This window comes from Sorex fumeus, unplaced genomic scaffold (genome assembly GCF_029834395.1).
Source record: "Sorex fumeus unplaced genomic scaffold, SorFum_2.1 ptg000019l, whole genome shotgun sequence".
NCBI lineage: Eukaryota > Metazoa > Chordata > Mammalia > Eulipotyphla > Soricidae > Sorex > Sorex fumeus.
The window spans coordinates 39526907-39544144 of record NW_026606076.1 but is presented as its reverse complement, the minus strand read 5'-3'; the positions used below and the strand labels follow the sequence as shown (position 1 = coordinate 39544144).

The window sequence follows — 17238 nt, the reverse complement described above, 5'->3', positions numbered from 1 at the left end:
ATGGCACTATCCAGGAGTAACAGTACAATGATTGAATGCGAAAACACAGAATGTGTTTGATTGATTGAGTATAGTTCCAAAGAGAACAGCTGCATCCCAGGTGATACCAGAGTTCCCAGCATCCCTCAGGCCAATTTCATCTTGAAAACAAATGCCTTACATTACAATACTAAGTTCTCTTAAAGGTTTACTTCAAGATCATCTCTAACTTTGAAGGTTGCATGCTGAGATATTTGTTTTAATTTTCTGTAATCAGAGAGAGAGAAAGAGAGAGAGAGTCCACAAACAGATACACGTATAATGATAATAGGTATTTTAAAAATATGATGGTAGGCAGTATGGACACAGAGCCAGAATGTAATAAAGACATCCTAATGAGGGGGAAAAAATCCAATGACTTTTTTTAATTATTGAATCACCATGAGATACAGTCACAAAACTTTCATATTTGAGTTTCAGTCATACAATGACCAATGACATTTCTAAGACCAAAAAACTTCTACAAGTTATTATTGGGAAGGCCAGTTCCAATGGTGATATATTTTAAAGTGACAAATAATAAAATTTAAAGCTATGGTGTCAGATTTTCCTCTTATATAGAGAGAAATGGCTTTTATCAAGTTTAGATTTTCATCTATTGGAATGAAATAACCATTGATGATTCTTCAACAAAACTCAAAAACTACTTGCAGATAAAGCATATTATTATTATTGGTATGAGGTGTGGCTTAGTTGTCAAACCCATGTCTTGCAAGTGTGAGGACCTACATTCAACACTGAGCAAAACAAATTGTGTGTTTGTGTATGTGTGCGGTGGTGGTGGTGGTGTGTGTATGTGTGTGTGTGTATGTATTAAATTGGGAGTAAATCATTTTTTCTTTTTTATATTTTGGCTTTTGGGCCACACCTGGCAATGCTCAGGAGTTACTATTGGCTCTGCACTCAGAAATTACTCCTGGCAGTGCTCAGGGAACCCTATAGGATGCTGGGGATCAAACCTGGATTGGCTGCCTACAAGGCAAATGCCCTAACCACTGTATTATCACTCTGGCGCCCCAAAATAAATTATTCTTTTTTTTTTTGCTTTTTGGGTCACACCCGGCAATGCACAGGGGTTACTCCTGGCTCTGTGCTCAGAAATTACCCCTGGCGGTGCTCAGGGGACCATATGGGATGCTGGGAATTGAACCCAGGTCAGCGGCGTGCAAGGCAAACGCCCTACCCGCTGTGCTATTGCTCCAGCCCCCAAAATAAATTATTCTTAATAATTTCAAGCAATTCAGTGAAATAATAGAATTTTAAAAATCATACAGAAAGTTGGGACTATATTTGGAATAAACAGGAAGGTAAAAATATTCCAGTAAATAAATATAAATAAATAAAATACTTCCAAAATTGCATTCAAGGTCACAATTCCTCACTCTGTGGTTTGAAGTTGTGTGCTCTCAAGCATCTGGAGAGTGGCAGAAAAATTGGCCTTTATGGAGTTTTCCTCCCAATGAAACTCCTCAGAGCCCTCTTGATGTCTTTGTTCCTGAGGCTGTAGATGAAGGGGTTCAGCATGGGGGTGACCACCGTGTACATCACCGAAGCGATGGCATTGGACTGTGAGTTCTGAGTCATAGCAGAGCTCAGGTACACACCTATACTTGTGCAAAAGAATAAGGAGACCACAGAGAGGTGAGATGCGCAGGTGGAAAAGGCCTTATACTTGCCCTGAGCTGAGGAGATTGCACGGATGGAGGAGACGATCTTGGAGTAGGAGTAAAGGATGCCAACGAAAGGACCCCCGCCCATCACCACCACCACTGAATATTTAACCACGTCATTCAGAAAGGTGTCCGAACAGGCAAGTTGCAGCACTTTGTTGAAATCACAGAAAAAGTGAGAAATTTCCAAGTCTTCACAGAAGGACAAGCGCAAGACCAATAAATTTTCTATCAAGGAATTGAGGGCACTCATGGCCCAGGACCCCAGAACCAGCAGCACACAGAGCCGAGGGTTCATGATGACCGTGTAGTGTAGAGGGTGGCAGATGGCCACATAGCGGTCATAGGCCATCACGGCTAGGAGAAAGATGTCCATTGCTGCAAAAAGTATGAAAAAGTACATCTGGGTGATGCAGCCCGCGTAGGTGATGGCTTTGCTGTGTGTCTGGATGTTTACCAGCATCTTGGGGACGGTGGTGGAGGTGAAGCAGATGTCCACAAAGGACAGGTTGGACAGGAAGAAGTACATGGGCGTGTGGAGGTGGGGGTCTGAGCTGACAGCCAGGATGATGAGAAGGTTCCCCAGCACGGTGATCAGGTACATGGACAGGAAAATTCCAAAGATGAGGGGCTGTAATTCTGGTTCTTTTGCAAGTCCCAGAAGAAGAAATTCTGAAAATCCTGTGTCGTTCTGTGGTTTCATGGGGTGACAATGACTGTCAAGAAAAAGAGAGAAAGCTTGACTCATGTTCACACCACTTCCATCTCTGTCTCCTCTAAGGATTATCATTTATTCTTTGTAATCAAGTCATTCATTTCTGCCATTGATGTGCCCATGTGACCCCTTGGGAAGAACCTGAATTTCATGCCTGGTTATGATTTTGCTCCCTCTCAGTATCTCCCCCAAAACGACCTCCATTGATTCTCCTGTCATCAGCTTCAAGTACTGTGTCACTGTCACTGTCACTATCCTCCCGTTGTTCATCTATTTGCTCAAGTGGGCCCAATAACATCTCCATTGAGAGACTTCTTGTTACTGTGTTTGGCATATTGAATATGTCACGGGGAGTTTACTAGGCTTTGCCGTGCGGGCAAGATACTCTCGGTATGCCGGGATCTCCGAGAGGGGCGGAGGAATCGAACTCGGGTCGGCCATGTTGGCTACGTGCAAGGCAAACGCCCTACCCGCTGTGCTATTACTCCAGCCCAAGTACTGTGTATTGAATGTCAACTTCCTCCCAGTCTGTCTGACATAAAGAACTGATCATCAACGGGCCAGCATGAACAAGGCTCAAACTTCAACAACATGTTAGTGATCTCTTATAGAAGGTTTTAATGGTCTCTGGGTGAAATACTGCAATCTTCACACACTTTCCTCTAAGGAAACTATTTTTTGAGTATTTTCAGCGGTTTATTCATAACAAGCAGTACAAAATAAATTATTTCGATTCTGCTTTGGGGCAGGGGTTGGGGTTCAGGATGGAGACATCCAAAATATGGTAGTGGGAAGGTGTAATGGTGATGGGATTGGTGTTCAAATATTAAATGTAATTAAATATTGTGAACTTTTTAATAAAAATTAAATTTAAAAAAAACGCTTATACATCAGTACACTTTGTCACTGGCTAAAAGAAATTTAAAGAGGATTTTTAAGATTTCAGGGCTGGAGCAATAGCACAGCAGTAGGGTGTTTGCCTTGCATGCGGCCAGCCTGGCCAAGCTGGGTTCGATTCCTCCGCCCCTCTCGGAGAATCCAGCAAGCTACCAAGAGTATCTTGCCCGCACGGCAAAGCCTGGCAAGCTACATGTGACATATTCGATATGCCAAACACAGTAAAAACAGGTCTCAAAATGGAGACATTACTGGGCCCACTCGAGCAAATCGATGAACAACAGGAGGACAGTGACAGTGACAGTTTAAGATTTCAATTTAAAAAAAATTCTCAAAAGGTGAAAAAAGGGGCAGCTAGCATGAGTTACATGCTAACTATGCTTACCTTTAAAAAAAAAAAAACTAAAATTCTGGGTCTAGAAAGAAAGTGTAGCAGGCAGGGCACTTGCCAATCCTGACCCAATCGCTGAAACCCTGGTTCATAAGTACCTCCTAGGGCCCCTCCCTGAGCACTTTCAGGATTGCCAGAGCAATAGGAATTTTTCAGAGCCCAAGAAGCAAAGCGTCCTTGGTGCCTTGCTTTAAGCTGCCAGCCCAGTGAGTCTCTGGGAGGGACCTCGAAGCCTCCTGAACACCTCATGGAAGAAACAAAGAAAGTATCTTTAAAGACACTGAGGGCTGAGTTGCCACAGGTAGACCTGGTCTCTAAGCTCAGATGTCTGGAGCCTCCTCCAGATGGGGGCAGGTCAAGTCCCTGCCTGACCTGAAGATCCAAGTGCTCCATCCACACCTCTGTCAAGCAAATAGCCCAGCTCCACAACCAATCTCAAAGAGACTCCAAGGGATATAAAATAACATAATATGAGACTGACACCCAAGGACAGTAGACACAAGGGTCAGAAATATTGCTCCATAGTTGGAAGCCTGCCTCATGAGCTGGGGGAGAAGGCTGCTGGGATAGAGAAGGGATCACTAAGTCAATGGTGGTTGGTTGGATGGTTCAGGATAGGAGATGTGTGCTGAAAGTAGACAAAGGACCAAACGTGATGGATTCTCGATGTCTGTGTTGCAAACCATAATGCCCAAAAATCGAGAGAGAGTAGGAGGGAAATTGTCTGCCATAGAGGCAGGGGAAGGAGTGGAATGGAGGTCGGGGGATACTGGAAACATTGGTGGTGAAAAATGCGCACTGGTGGAGGGATGGGTGTTGGATCATTGTATGACTGAAAGTCAAACATGAAATCTTTGTAACTGTATCTCACGGTGATTCAATTAAAAAGTCAATAAATTAAAAAGAGATTCCAAGGGAAGCCAGAGTACAGCAAGGAGGGCATTTGACTTGCACGTGGCCAACCCAGGTTCAATCCCTGGCATCCCATAGGGTTCCCTGAGCACCACCAGGAGTGATTCCTGATTGCAGAGCCAGGAGTAACCTCTGAGCACCTCCAGTGTGCCCCTCCTGCCAAAAAAAAATTATTGTCAGCCCTTAATCTGTGCCGTATAAGTATCGCGCGCTAACCGATTGCGCCACTGGAGCTCACAGCGGGTAGGGCGTTCGCCTTACAAGCGGCCAACATGGCCGACCCGAGTTCGATTCCTCCACCCCTCTCGGAGAGCCCGGCAAGCTACCGAGAGTATTCAATATGCCAGACACAGTAACAACAAAGTCTCCAATGGAGACGTTACTGGGCCCGCTCGAGCAAATCGACGATCAACGGGAGGGCCTTTACCTTTACCTTTACCTTAATCTGTGAGTTGACATCAGTAGTGTTTCGAGGTCACCCTAGGGTGTATGAGCTCTGGCACCCAGTTCTGAGGATTGCACAGAGAGGATGAGAGACAGACAGAGAGAACATGGGGACGAAAGAAACGAACTTTTAAGTGGGGAATATTTACCTGGTCCCTGAGATTTGGTGAAGAAACGCTTCCTTTGTTCTAGAAACATTCCATCTCTCTTTCTATGCCCTTAATGTTCAGGGAAACAGAAAGAAAGGAAGATGCCTTCATCCAAACCATGTCAGTCATGATCCTTAGGGTGCTTAAGACCATTGATGGGAATATCCCAAGAGAAGGAAATAAACAAAGAAACGTAAGAAGGAAATATAAAAAGCACATCAAAGTTTCGGCAATTTTTGTTGTTGCTGTTTGGAGGTCACAGTGGAAAATCCTCAGGGGTTAGTCCTGGCTCAGCATTCAGGAATTACTTCTGCTGGTGCTTGAGGGACCCTATGGGATCCTGGGGATCGAACCCAGGTCAGTCACGGGCAAGACCAGCACCCTACCCAGGTTGGGCAATTTTTTTGTACTTGAAATTTTTTATTGTGCATTTTTTTTAATTTTTAATAGTGAGACATCATGAAGTACAGTTGCAGACTTACACATTTTTGTGCTTGGGTTTCAATTATACAACGATCAAATACCCATCCTTCCACCCGTGCCCATTTCAGGTTGGGTAATTTTAATGGAGACATGAGACCATTTTTCAGTGTTCATTCTATGCTTATCTTACAAATTAGTGTTGATCCCTATCATGCTATATGAGCGTGTGACCTACTTCATTTTCTGATGTAACAGATTTTTTGATTTTTCAGATTGGATCTTGATCTCAACACTGACTCATTCATCAGACACACTCCAGCTCTGGTTCCGAGCTGGCCCATTACTCTTTCAATCACACACATGCCACAAAAATCTATCCTCTTAACCCTCATGATAGTGCTTATAGAATGCATGCCTGAGAAAAATTGCTACATATATGTTGATTTTATTGCATCTGATGTTTCCATGATACTAACACAAGATCCTAACCGGTGAGGTTTCACCTGATTTGTTTGTATTTTTATAGTGGAGTGTGTCTCCTGTACCTTCTTTTTTTCCTTTTTGGTCACACCCAGTGATTCTCAGGGGTTACCCCTGGCTCTGCACTCAGGAATTACGCCTGGTGATGTTTGGGGACCATATGGGATGCCAGGATTGAACCTAGGTCGGCTGTGTGCAAAGCAAATGCCCTACTTGCTTCACTATGGCTCTAGATCCTGTACCTTTATCGAGAATCAAATTTAAGCAAATGGGAAGGGATGAGATGAAACATACAGCAGAAACATGGGCTCAAGCTAAACGAAGCACTTAACACAACTGAATCTCGCAAATAGGACTTAGAAAATGCAACCGCAACAAGCACTACAAACAAGAACATGAACACGAATGAAAAGTAAAATGAACAAAGCTATACATAGAAAAGCATGTACCATGAAATTTCAATGTAACTTTTTCATGTGACTAGTCAGAGTGCAAGAATCTACTGGTAGGCCATCTTACAGCACACAGCAACAAAGAAGAAAACTGGCTGGAGGGCCCCACAGCTCCCGGAGAATGCTCCAGGCCCCAAACAGAGCCGATATCACCGGGAAGTTCAAGATGGGGTAGGTGCTACCATCCCGCCTTCTCCAGATGGAATTCCAGTGACCATGAACTTCTATAAGTATGGCTCTGGCATGCGGGTACCAGGACATTTTTTTCCGAACCACGCGGCCAACTCAGGTTGACTCTTTTGCAAACCACAACACCCACAAGGAGAGAGAGAGAATAAAGGGGAATGCCCTGCCACAGAGGCAGGGTGAGATGAGGGATGGGGAGGGTGGGAGGGATACTGGGATCCGTGGTGGTGAGAAATGGGCACTGGTGGAGTGATGGGTATTTGATCATTGTATAATTGAAACCCAAGCACAAAATTTGTAAGTCTACAACTGTACCTCATGGTGTCTCACTAATAAAAATTTTTTAAAAATTAATCCACTGGTAAATGAATCCCTCATGCACTACTACTATTTGGGAATATTTGCTGTTGGCCTTAATCAGAGGTTCTCAAATTTGTTTTTTTCGGGTCTGTGCTATCGCTCCAGCCCCATCCTAGTGATTAAAAAAAAAAATCAGTTCCTGTTGGGGTGGGTTGAGGGGTGATGGGAGGGAAATTGGGAACACTGATGCTGGGAAAAGTACACTGGTGGAGGGATGATTGTTGTAATATTGTATGTCTGATGGGCTGGAGCGATAGCACAGTGGTAGGGCATTTGCCTTGCGTGCAGCCAGCCTGGCCGAGCCGGATTTGATTCCTCTGCTCCTCTCGGAGAGCCCAGCAAGCTACCGAGAGTACCTTGTCCATACGGTAAAGCCTGGCAAGCTACCCGTGACGTATTCAATATGCCAAACACAGTAAAACAACAAGTCTCAAAATGGAGACATTACTGGGCCCGCTCGAGCAAATCGATGAACAACAGGAGGACAGTGTTTGTTTTTTGTGTGATACCTAATCATGAAGAGCTTTGTAAGGATCTGTCTCACCATGATTTAATTTAAATATTTTTGGCTTCTTTTTTTTTGGGGGGGGTCCTCAGGGGTTACTCCTGGTGGTGCTCAGGGAACCATATGGTATGCCGGGGATCGAACCCAAGTCAGTCGCGTGCAAGGCAAATGCTCACCCCATCGCTCCAGCCCCAGTGATTTAATTTTTAAAAATCTGCTTTTCCCCAAGATGCCTCCACACCTGTCATTTCCTCCCTTCAATTGTGAGATTCCTTAGCACTTTCTTCTTCCTGTTCCTTCCTCTAAGTAGGTTTCCCTCACTTCAGGATTTCTGAATTAATTAATTTACCGATGCACCTACACATGCTGAGTTAATTTGTTGTAATTCATTAGACAGCCACATTGGCTTCAGAGATCACCAGTTTCTGAGCCTGGCTGGACCAGACAGCTGGACCCAAGTGTGTGTGTTTGGCTTTAAATCTCTCTGACTCGAAGGGAGCACCAAATAAAGGGTGTTTGGAGGATCCTCCCAGGAGGGGAGATGCATGTCGGAAGTAGACTATGGACTGAACATGCTTGCCACTCAATGCCTCTTTTGCAGACCACAACACCCAAAAGGAGAGAGAGAAAAAAAGGGAATGCCCTGCCACAGAGGCAGGGTGAGGGGGGTGGGGGTGGGGGGTATATTATCCATGGTGGTGGAAAATGGGCACTGGTGGAGGGATGGGTATTTGATCATTGTATGACCGAAACCCAAGCACAAAGATTTGTAAATCTACAACTGTACCTCATGGTGCTTCACTAATAAAAAATAAAATAAAATAAAATAAATCTCTGACTCATTCCTGCAGCATCTGCTGATAATGGGGCCCACCTGGGTGAGAGCTGGTGGGCAGCTCTCTGGGTGGAAGTCCAAATTCCTCCAGGATAATCCTCAACAGAGATGGAAGCTCTCTCCCAGACAAGCTCACAGGCTTCCACAAGAAGAAATGAAACAAGAAATGAAGCATCGATCTTTCGACCAAAAGGAACAACTGCTCAGAGCAGATATTTACAGCATCCTAATCCTGCTCATTACGTGCATTTCCCACTGGTTCCCCTTAAGCACTGAGCACATGATTTCCCCATGGACAAGTAGTCTGGACCAAAGGAAGGTTTGTCTGGGAGATTTTGTGGTGCTCCCACTAGACCAGATTTAGAAGCAAGTAGATTTGGTTTTATTTTATTTCATGAATTCTGCTCTTTGCCAAAGTTCTTGCCTCCCAGAATCCACTCTCGAAATTATCTTGGAAGATGAATACTGAGCAAATCGCTGAATTATATCCTTTAAATCTTCCAAAAGATTTCAAAGGAGCGGAAGGAAAACTGGGGACATAGGTTGTGGGAAATTTACACTGGTGAAGGTGTTGGGGCATTTGTATGACTGAAGCCCAATGCTGAACAACTTTGTTCATTCATTCATTCATTCATCATCCTGTTAATCGTCGATTGCCTCGAGCAGGCCCCAGTAACGTCTCTTTCATCCTAGCCCTGAGATTATATTCAAGGCTTTTTAGGAGAATGAGACCCATCATTGTAAAAAAGAAAGATAACTGTTTGAAGTTTGAAGTTTGAAGTAGGTGACATATGGTCACAGTCCTCCTGTTGTTCATCGATTTGCTCGAGCGGGTCCAGTAACGTCTCCATCATGAGACTTGTTGTTACTGTGTTTGGCTTATCGAATACATCACGGGTAGCTTGCCAGGCTCTGCCGTGTGGGTGAGATACTCTCGGTAGCTTGCTGGGCTCTCCGAGAGGGGCGGAGGAATCGAACTCAAGTTGGCCATGTCGGCTGTGTGCAAGGCAAACGCCCTACCGCTGTGCTATCGCTCTAGCCAAAGATACTGAACTTAAAATAAATAAATCTTCTAAAATCTTGGCTTGTCTGTACAGGAAATTATTTATCCTCTCAAAGAAGAGACTACTATGACAATAATAGTTGGAAATTATCACTATGGACAGGAAGTGGGCGTTGAAAGTAGGTATGCCTGATAGCCTTTCGGTATCTGTATTGCAAACCATAGGCCCAAAAGAACAGAGATAGAGAGATAAGAAAAATGCCTGCCATAAAGGTGGGAATTGGGAGGCAGAGCAAAACAGGGGACATTGATGGTGGGAAATGTGCACTGGTGGAGAGACAGGTGTTGGAACATTATATGACTGAAATCCAATAATGAAAAAATTTGTAACTCACTCTGACTCAATTTAAAAAGTCAATAAATTTTACAAAGAAATATTTATCCTCTTTTCAACAGGGGAGAGAATTCAGTTCCTTTGACAAAAATCTTAAGCACTACTCACCTAATCTTTATGATAAAATACCAAAATAATTCAGAATTATTATTCTGACCCTCATAATAGCAAGACCATCATATATTTCCTTCACATATCTAATGGGGTACTTTTACACTAATCCTGGAGATTGAAAAGGACATTTATCCAGTCAACCTTTGTTCACAAAACTGGTGAATTCATTAACTTCTTTTCCCCTGGGTAAAGACACTTTGCCCTAGAAGCCCATGAAACTGAAAAAGAAGTTGAAAAATCAGTATGGACAAGGACTGGTCCACTTTCAGAAGTTTGCCACAAGTAGAGGGGGTCAGTTCAGATAGAGAAGAGGCCACTGTGACAGTGATAGTTGGAATGATCACTCTAAACAAGAACTGAGTGCTGAGAGTAGGTAAAGAGCTGGACTAGTACATGATAACCTGTCAGTATCTAGATTGCAAACAATAATGCCCAGAAGAAAAGAGAGAGAGAGGCCGGAGAGATAGTACAGCGGGGAGGGCATTTGCCTTGCACACGGCCAACCTGGGTTCGATCCCCAATCCTCAGCATTCCATATGGTCCCCCAAACACTGCCAGGAGTAATTCCTGAGTGCAGAACCAGGAGTAATCCCTGAGCATCTCTGAGTGTGGCCCAGAGAGAGAGAGAAAGAGAGAGAGAGAGAGAGAGAGAGAGAGAGAGAGAGAGAGAGAGAGAGAGACTGCCATAGAGGCAGGCTGGGTAGGAGAAAAACTGGGGACATTGGTGGTTGAAAATATAAACTGGTAAAGGGATAGGCATAAGAACATCCTATGACTAAAATTCAATCATGAACAACTTTGTAACTGTATATCTGATGGTCATACAATTTAAAAAATAGTATGAAGAGACACAGCTTCTTTATTTAGAAGAGAATTTCTCATGCACAGAGAGACAAATGTGTTTCATATAGACACCCCTGAGGCATTAAGCTAGGGGAAGGAATTCAATCATCTCTTTGTTCTCCAAGATCAGAGAATGACCCACAACCATACAAGGGATTCATGGTCCGCATTAAAAGCAAAGAATTCATCTTACACTTTCCTGAAACTTGAATGTAAGGTGTGTGTGTGGAGGGGGGATGGGGGACACACCATTTTCTGCAAATTGAGTCCCAGGTGAAAGACATCCAATGATCATATTTATATGCAGACCATAAAGTGATGAGGCAAACAAGAAAAAGAAACAAACAAGAAACAGCGGAACTTTAAACAAACTCGGAGATACTGCACAAAATTGAAAAAGGCAATGGGGCCAGAATAAAGGCCAAGAGAGCTAGGACCCTGGGCGTCATGCCAGTGGCAGGTCCAACAGAAACCCAGGCCAGGAATATTAACACTGTTATAAATCAGGCATCTGATGCCGCAATAGAAAATTGTCTTAGGGGCTGGAGCAATAGCACAGCGGATAGGGCATTTGCCTTGCACACGGCTGACCCGGGTTTAATTCCCAGCATCCCATATGGTCCCCTGAGCACCGCAAGGGGTAATTCCTGAGTGCAAAGGAGGAGCAACCCCTGTGCATGGCCAGGTGTGACCCAAAAAGCAAAAAAAAAAAAAAAAAAGAACTGTGATGAGAATTTTTTTAAAATTGTCTTATAAGTTTATAAGTTCATCAAGTTAAAATCATAACATATTGGGGCCTGAGAAATAGTACAGTGAGGAGGACATTTTCCTTGCATGCGGCCAACCCGGCTTCAATCACCAGCATCCCATAGGATCTCCCTAGCACTGCCAGGAGTGATTTCTGGGTGCTGAACCCCTGAGCAGGAGTAAGCCCTCAGGAATAAACACTGAGCATCATCAGGCGTGACCCCAAAAAGAAGCCTAAATAAATTAATTAATTAAATAACATGTTCAAAAGTATTTGGCCTGGGCCAGAGTGATAGTGCAGTGGGTGAGGCTCTTGCCTTGCACGTGGTCGACCTGAGTTTGATCCCCGGCATACCATGTGGTCCCAGGTATGTCACCAGGAGGGATCCCTGAACATGGAGCCAGGGGTGAGCCCGGAGCACTAGCAGGCATGGCCCAATAAAGCAAAACATCTATTATTTCTCCTGATCACCTGCAAAAGATTATATTTAAGATATACATATAAGATTAAAAATTTAAGCAGGAGCAATGGTATAGTGGGTGCTCGCCTTTCACGCAGACAATCTGGGTCCAATCCCTGCACCCCATAGTATCCCCCAAGCACTGCCAAGCGTGATCCCTGAGCACAGAGTCAAGAATGAATCCTAAGGTAATCCAGGTGTGACCCAAAAACAAACAAAAGAAAATCAAAAATTTTTTTTCAAATGATTTCCAATATGTCTGAGAAATAATTGGAGGAATATGTAAGAATGAAAAGAGGGAAATTTGTGGGTGTATGAAATAAAGGCCTTTGATTCTGTTGAGACGGAAGCGATCATAGAAGCCCTAGCCAATCAGGGTTTACAAACTCAATACATCAGGATCCTCCGTGAGCTCTATTACGGATTCACTACCAGGATCTCACCATTCTACAAAGAAGTAATCATCCACATCAAGAGAGGGATTTGGCAGGGTGATACCATTTCACCGAAACTCTTCAGTGCCACCCTCGAGAACATCATGCGACGACTGGAATGGGAAAGCATGGGAGTGAAGATAGAGGGTCAGCAACTACACCACCTCCGCTTTGCTGATGACATCGTTCTAATAACACCAAACATCAGTCAAGCGGCACAAATGCTAACCGACTTCGACCGTGAGTGTGGAAAGGTCAGATTACAACTGAATCTCACAAAGACAATGTTCATGAGAAACAGTCTTGTTCCTGATGGTCCATTCATTCTCAACAGAACCACCATCTCTGAATGCAACAGTTATATATATCTAGGTCGAGAAATCAACATGATGAATGACCTGGCACCTGAGTTACGCAGAAGGAAGAGAGCAGCTTGGAATGCCTTCAAGAGCATTGAAGAAATCACTAAGAGGACAAAGAACCTCCAGCTCCAAGCACATCTCTTCGATTCCACTGTTCTTCCTGCATTAACATATGCCTCAGAGACCTGGGCCCTACGAAAACAGGTTGAGAACGCTATTCAGGTCTCTCAAAGAGGAATCAAAAGAGCTATGTTTGGAGTATCACACTTCACTCAAATAGATAGAATCCGGAGTTCCGATCTCCGTCGATGCTCAAGAATCAGGGACGCTGTCTCATTTGCCAAGGCATCAAAAATCAGATGGGCTGGACATGTAATGAGGTTTAGAGACGAGCGCTGGACTAGAGCCATTAGTGACTGGATTCCACGGGACATCAAAAGATCGCGTGGACGCCCACCTACAAGATGGTCAGACTTCTTCGTCAAGACCCTGAATGATCAGTTTGAGGCTCTGCATGTTCCTAGAACGGGCATATGCCATTGGGCTACGCTAGCACGCAACAGGGATGAATGGAGACTCTACTAGCACCCACTCGAGTAAATCGATGAGTAACAGGGTATCAAGTGATCAGGTGATCAAGTGATGAAACAAAGAACAGTGAGGTGAAATGCTTGTTGTACAAAGAAATGAATGACAGGGGGCAGAGCAATAGTACAGCAGGTAGAGCGATTTCCTTGCACGTAGCTGACCCAGGTTCGATCCCCAGCATCCCATATGTCAGGAATAATTCCTGAGCACAGAACCAGGAGTTATCCCCAAGCATCTCTAGCTCTGGCCCCCTCAGAAAAAAAAATTTTTTAAGAAGTAAATGACTGGCTGGAGCGATAGCACAGCCAGTAGGGCGTTATCCTGGCCAACCCAGGTTCGATTCCCAGCATCCCATATGGTCCCCCAAGCACCGCCAGGGGTAATTCCTTAGTGCATGATCCAGGAGTAACCCCTGTGCATTGCTGGGTACGACCCAAAAAGAATAAAAAGGAAAAAAAAGTGAATGACAAAGAACTTGAAATTCCAAAAAACATATTGAAGAGCAGCTTCTGTGTACAGCATCACAACCCCTTTTTGTGATGCTTCTCTGCAACCCCCACCCCACTCATGGGCACAACTTCAGGCCCAGGACCAAGGGTCTTTTCAAAACCATCATTGCAAAAAGTCTTCTCAGAGCCCCCTTGATGTCTCTGTTCCTGAGGCTGTAGATGAAGGGGTTCAGCATGGGCGTGACCACCGTGTACATCACCGAGACGATGGAGCTTGTGTGTGAGTTATGAGGAAGAGCGGAGGTCATGTACACTCCAAGGGCGGTACAGAAAAACAAGGAGACCACAGAGAGGTGTGACGCGCAGGTGGAGAATGCTTTATACTTGCCCTGAGTGGAGGAGATTCTGCGGATGGAGGAGACGATCTTTGAGTAGGAATAAAGAATGCCAGCCAGGGGACCACCCGCCAGCAACGCCGACAGCAAATAAAGCACCAAGGTGGGGATGAAGTTGTCTGAACAGGCCAGTTGAACCATTTGATTGAGATCACAGAAGAAGTGAGGAATGTGGATTTCGGGGCAGAAGGTCAAGTGCACTACCATTAAACACTGAAGCAAGGAGTTTAATTCACTAATGACCCAACACACCAGGACCAGCAGCGCACAGAGTTGAGGGTTCATGATGACCATGTAGTGCAGGGGGTGGCAGATGGCCACGAAGCGGTCATAGGCCATCAGCGCCAGCAGGAAGATGTCCAACACGCCAAAGAGAACGAAGAAATACATCTGGGTGAGGCAGCCTTCATAAGTGATGGTCTTGCTCTCCGTCCGGATGTTCACCAGCATCTTGGGGACGGTGGTGGACGTGAAGCAGATGTCAATGAAGGACAGGTGGGAGATGAAGAAGTACATGGGCGTGTGGAGGCGGGCGTCAGAGATAGTGGCCAGGATGATGAGCAGGTTCCCCAGGACGGTGACCAGGTACATGGACAGGAAAAGCCCGAAGATGAGGGGCTGCAGCTCTGGATCCTCAGAAAACCCTAAAAGAAGAAAATCTGAAACTCTCGTGAGGTTTTCTGGTCTCATCTTGAAGGTCACTGCCAGGAAAGAGGAAAATAATGTGACAAATTTTCTCACAAATTTCTGGCAACATCTACTGTTGGAATGTTGCTGTTTATATTCTGCAATAGAATAATGAGATTGGATTCATTTTTTGGGGGGGGGAGGGAGGTGTTTGGTATCTGCATTGCAAATCAAAGAACAGCCCTCCTCTCAGCTGTTCTATATCATAATTTTTTTCAAAATAATTTTTAATTGATTTACCAATTTGTTTCTAATACGGTTGTTTCTGAGAAAAAGAGCCGGGCAAGCTACCTGTGGCATATTCGATATGCCAAAAACAGTAACAATAATGGGTCTCATTCCCCTGACCCTGAAAGAGCCTCCAATATGGCAGCATTGGGAAAAACGAATAAGGAGAGGCTGCTAAAATCTCAAGGCTGGGACAAATGGAGACGGTACTGGCACCCACTCAAGTAAATTGATGAACAACGGGATGACAGTGATACAGTGATACAGTATTGCAAACCATAATTCCCTAAAGTAGAGAGAGAATAAGAAGAAAGTTGCCTGCCACAGAGGCAGGGGTGGGATGGGGTGGGGGTGGTAGGAAGGATACTGGGAGCATTGGTGGTGGAAAATGCACACTGGTGGAGGGATGGATGTTTGATCATTGTATGACTGAAACTTAATCATGAAAGCTCTGTATCTCACGGTGATTCAATTTTTTAAAAATAAGTAAAATAGGAAACCATGCTGAACATAATGAGTCAGGAGAGGGACAGATATAGAATAATTGCACTCCAAGGACAGTAGAAACAAGGGCCAAGAAGATTGGTCCATGTTTGGAATCTTGCTACAAGTCCTGAGGGAGAAGACACTTTGGATAGAGAAGAGACCATTGTGACAAAGATAATTGGAAATGATCGCTCTGGATAAGAACAGCATGCTGAAAGTAGATAAAGGAACAAACATGATAAACCCTTAGTATCTGTATTGCAAACCATAATGCCCAAAAGAGGGGGGGGGGGAGAGAGAGAGAGAGAGAGAGAGAGAGAGAGAGAGGTGCCTGCCATAGAGGTAGGCTGGAGGGGCGGGGAGGGGGTTGGTGGGAGGGAAACTGAGGACATTGGCAGTGAGAAATGTACGCTAGTGGAGGGATGGGTGATAGAACATTGGATGACTGAAACCCAATCATGAACAGCTTTGTAACTGTGTATCTCACAGTAATTCAACATAAAATAATAATAATATTAAAGTACAAATAATTTTTAAAAGTAAAATTAAATTAGATCTCCTACATGCTAACCACTGTGGCTTGAATCCCTGAACTGTGACAAGTTGGACTAAGTGATTCCAGGTCCCCAATCGTGACTTATACACATGACATTTTGCACACACAATGCAAAGAGAAAGAAGCAGAGATAGAGGTGAAGCGGAAAGAGAAGGAATTTGAGATCATGTGAAATGTTGTTTTCTCATGGTTACCCAATGCACAAGACCCCGTGTGAGTTGAGCCCCTTTCTCTATTTCCATGTGTAATGTGCTTTCTGACAATTATTGTCATTGTTATTATTGTTATTGGTATTGGTATTTTAGCTTGTCTCATCTTTCAGCAATTCTTTTTCTTTCTTTTGGTTTTGGGGCCACACCTAGTGATGCTCAGGGGTTACTCTCAGCTCTGGCCTCAGTGATCATTCATGGGAGGGCTCAGGGCAGTGGGAGGGACCCCAGGGGACCCAATCAAATGCGTGTAAAGCTAGTGCTCACCCCACTCTACTATGACTCAGGCCCCACATTGGTCACTAATTTACTGGACACATTCTACTTTCGGCTCTGAAGGTTTTGCCCATCATTCTAGTCTCTTTGTACCATCTTCTAGAAATCTGGCACACACCATAATGACTTTACTCTCAGTGGTACTGCTTAGAGGAGCTTTGCCTGAGAAAATTATCCCCTCCCCGTTGAATTTCTCATGTGTGGCTTTTCTATTATAATAATCAGTCCAAAAAGTTGGGGAAGGGGTTGGGGGGGGTCAGGGCTAGAGAGATAGTACTAGTGGTAGAGCACTTGCTTGCCTTGAACATGGTCAACCCAGGTTCAATTCCTGGCATCCCATAGAGTCCTCAAGCCCCACCAGGAGTGATCCCAGAGCACAGAGCCAGGAGTCATCCCTGAGCACTATGGGGTGTGGCCCCCCCAAAACAAAAACAAATAAATAAATAATGAAAGGTCTAAGCCTGCAGGGATTTCATCTGATTTCTTTGTCTCTGTAATTTCTGAATGGAATGTGGGTCTGTGGTGCCTTTATCCAAATCAAATTTAAG

General features: G+C 44.4%; 2 protein-coding genes across 2 annotated transcripts; both read right to left on the bottom strand.

Moving 5' to 3' along the window:
• Positions 1-1479: 1479 nt before the first annotated feature.
• LOC130022272 (olfactory receptor 7A17-like) lies at positions 1480-2412 on the bottom strand. The gene has a single exon (XM_056113020.1). The coding sequence runs from the start codon at positions 2410-2412 to the stop codon at positions 1480-1482; it is 933 nt and encodes a 310-aa protein (XP_055968995.1).
• Positions 2413-13969: 11557 nt separating this feature from the next.
• Positions 13970-14938, bottom strand: LOC130022271 (olfactory receptor 7A17-like). Its single transcript, XM_056113019.1, has one exon. The coding sequence runs from the start codon at positions 14936-14938 to the stop codon at positions 13970-13972; it is 969 nt and encodes a 322-aa protein (XP_055968994.1).
• Positions 14939-17238: the final 2300 nt, after the last annotated feature.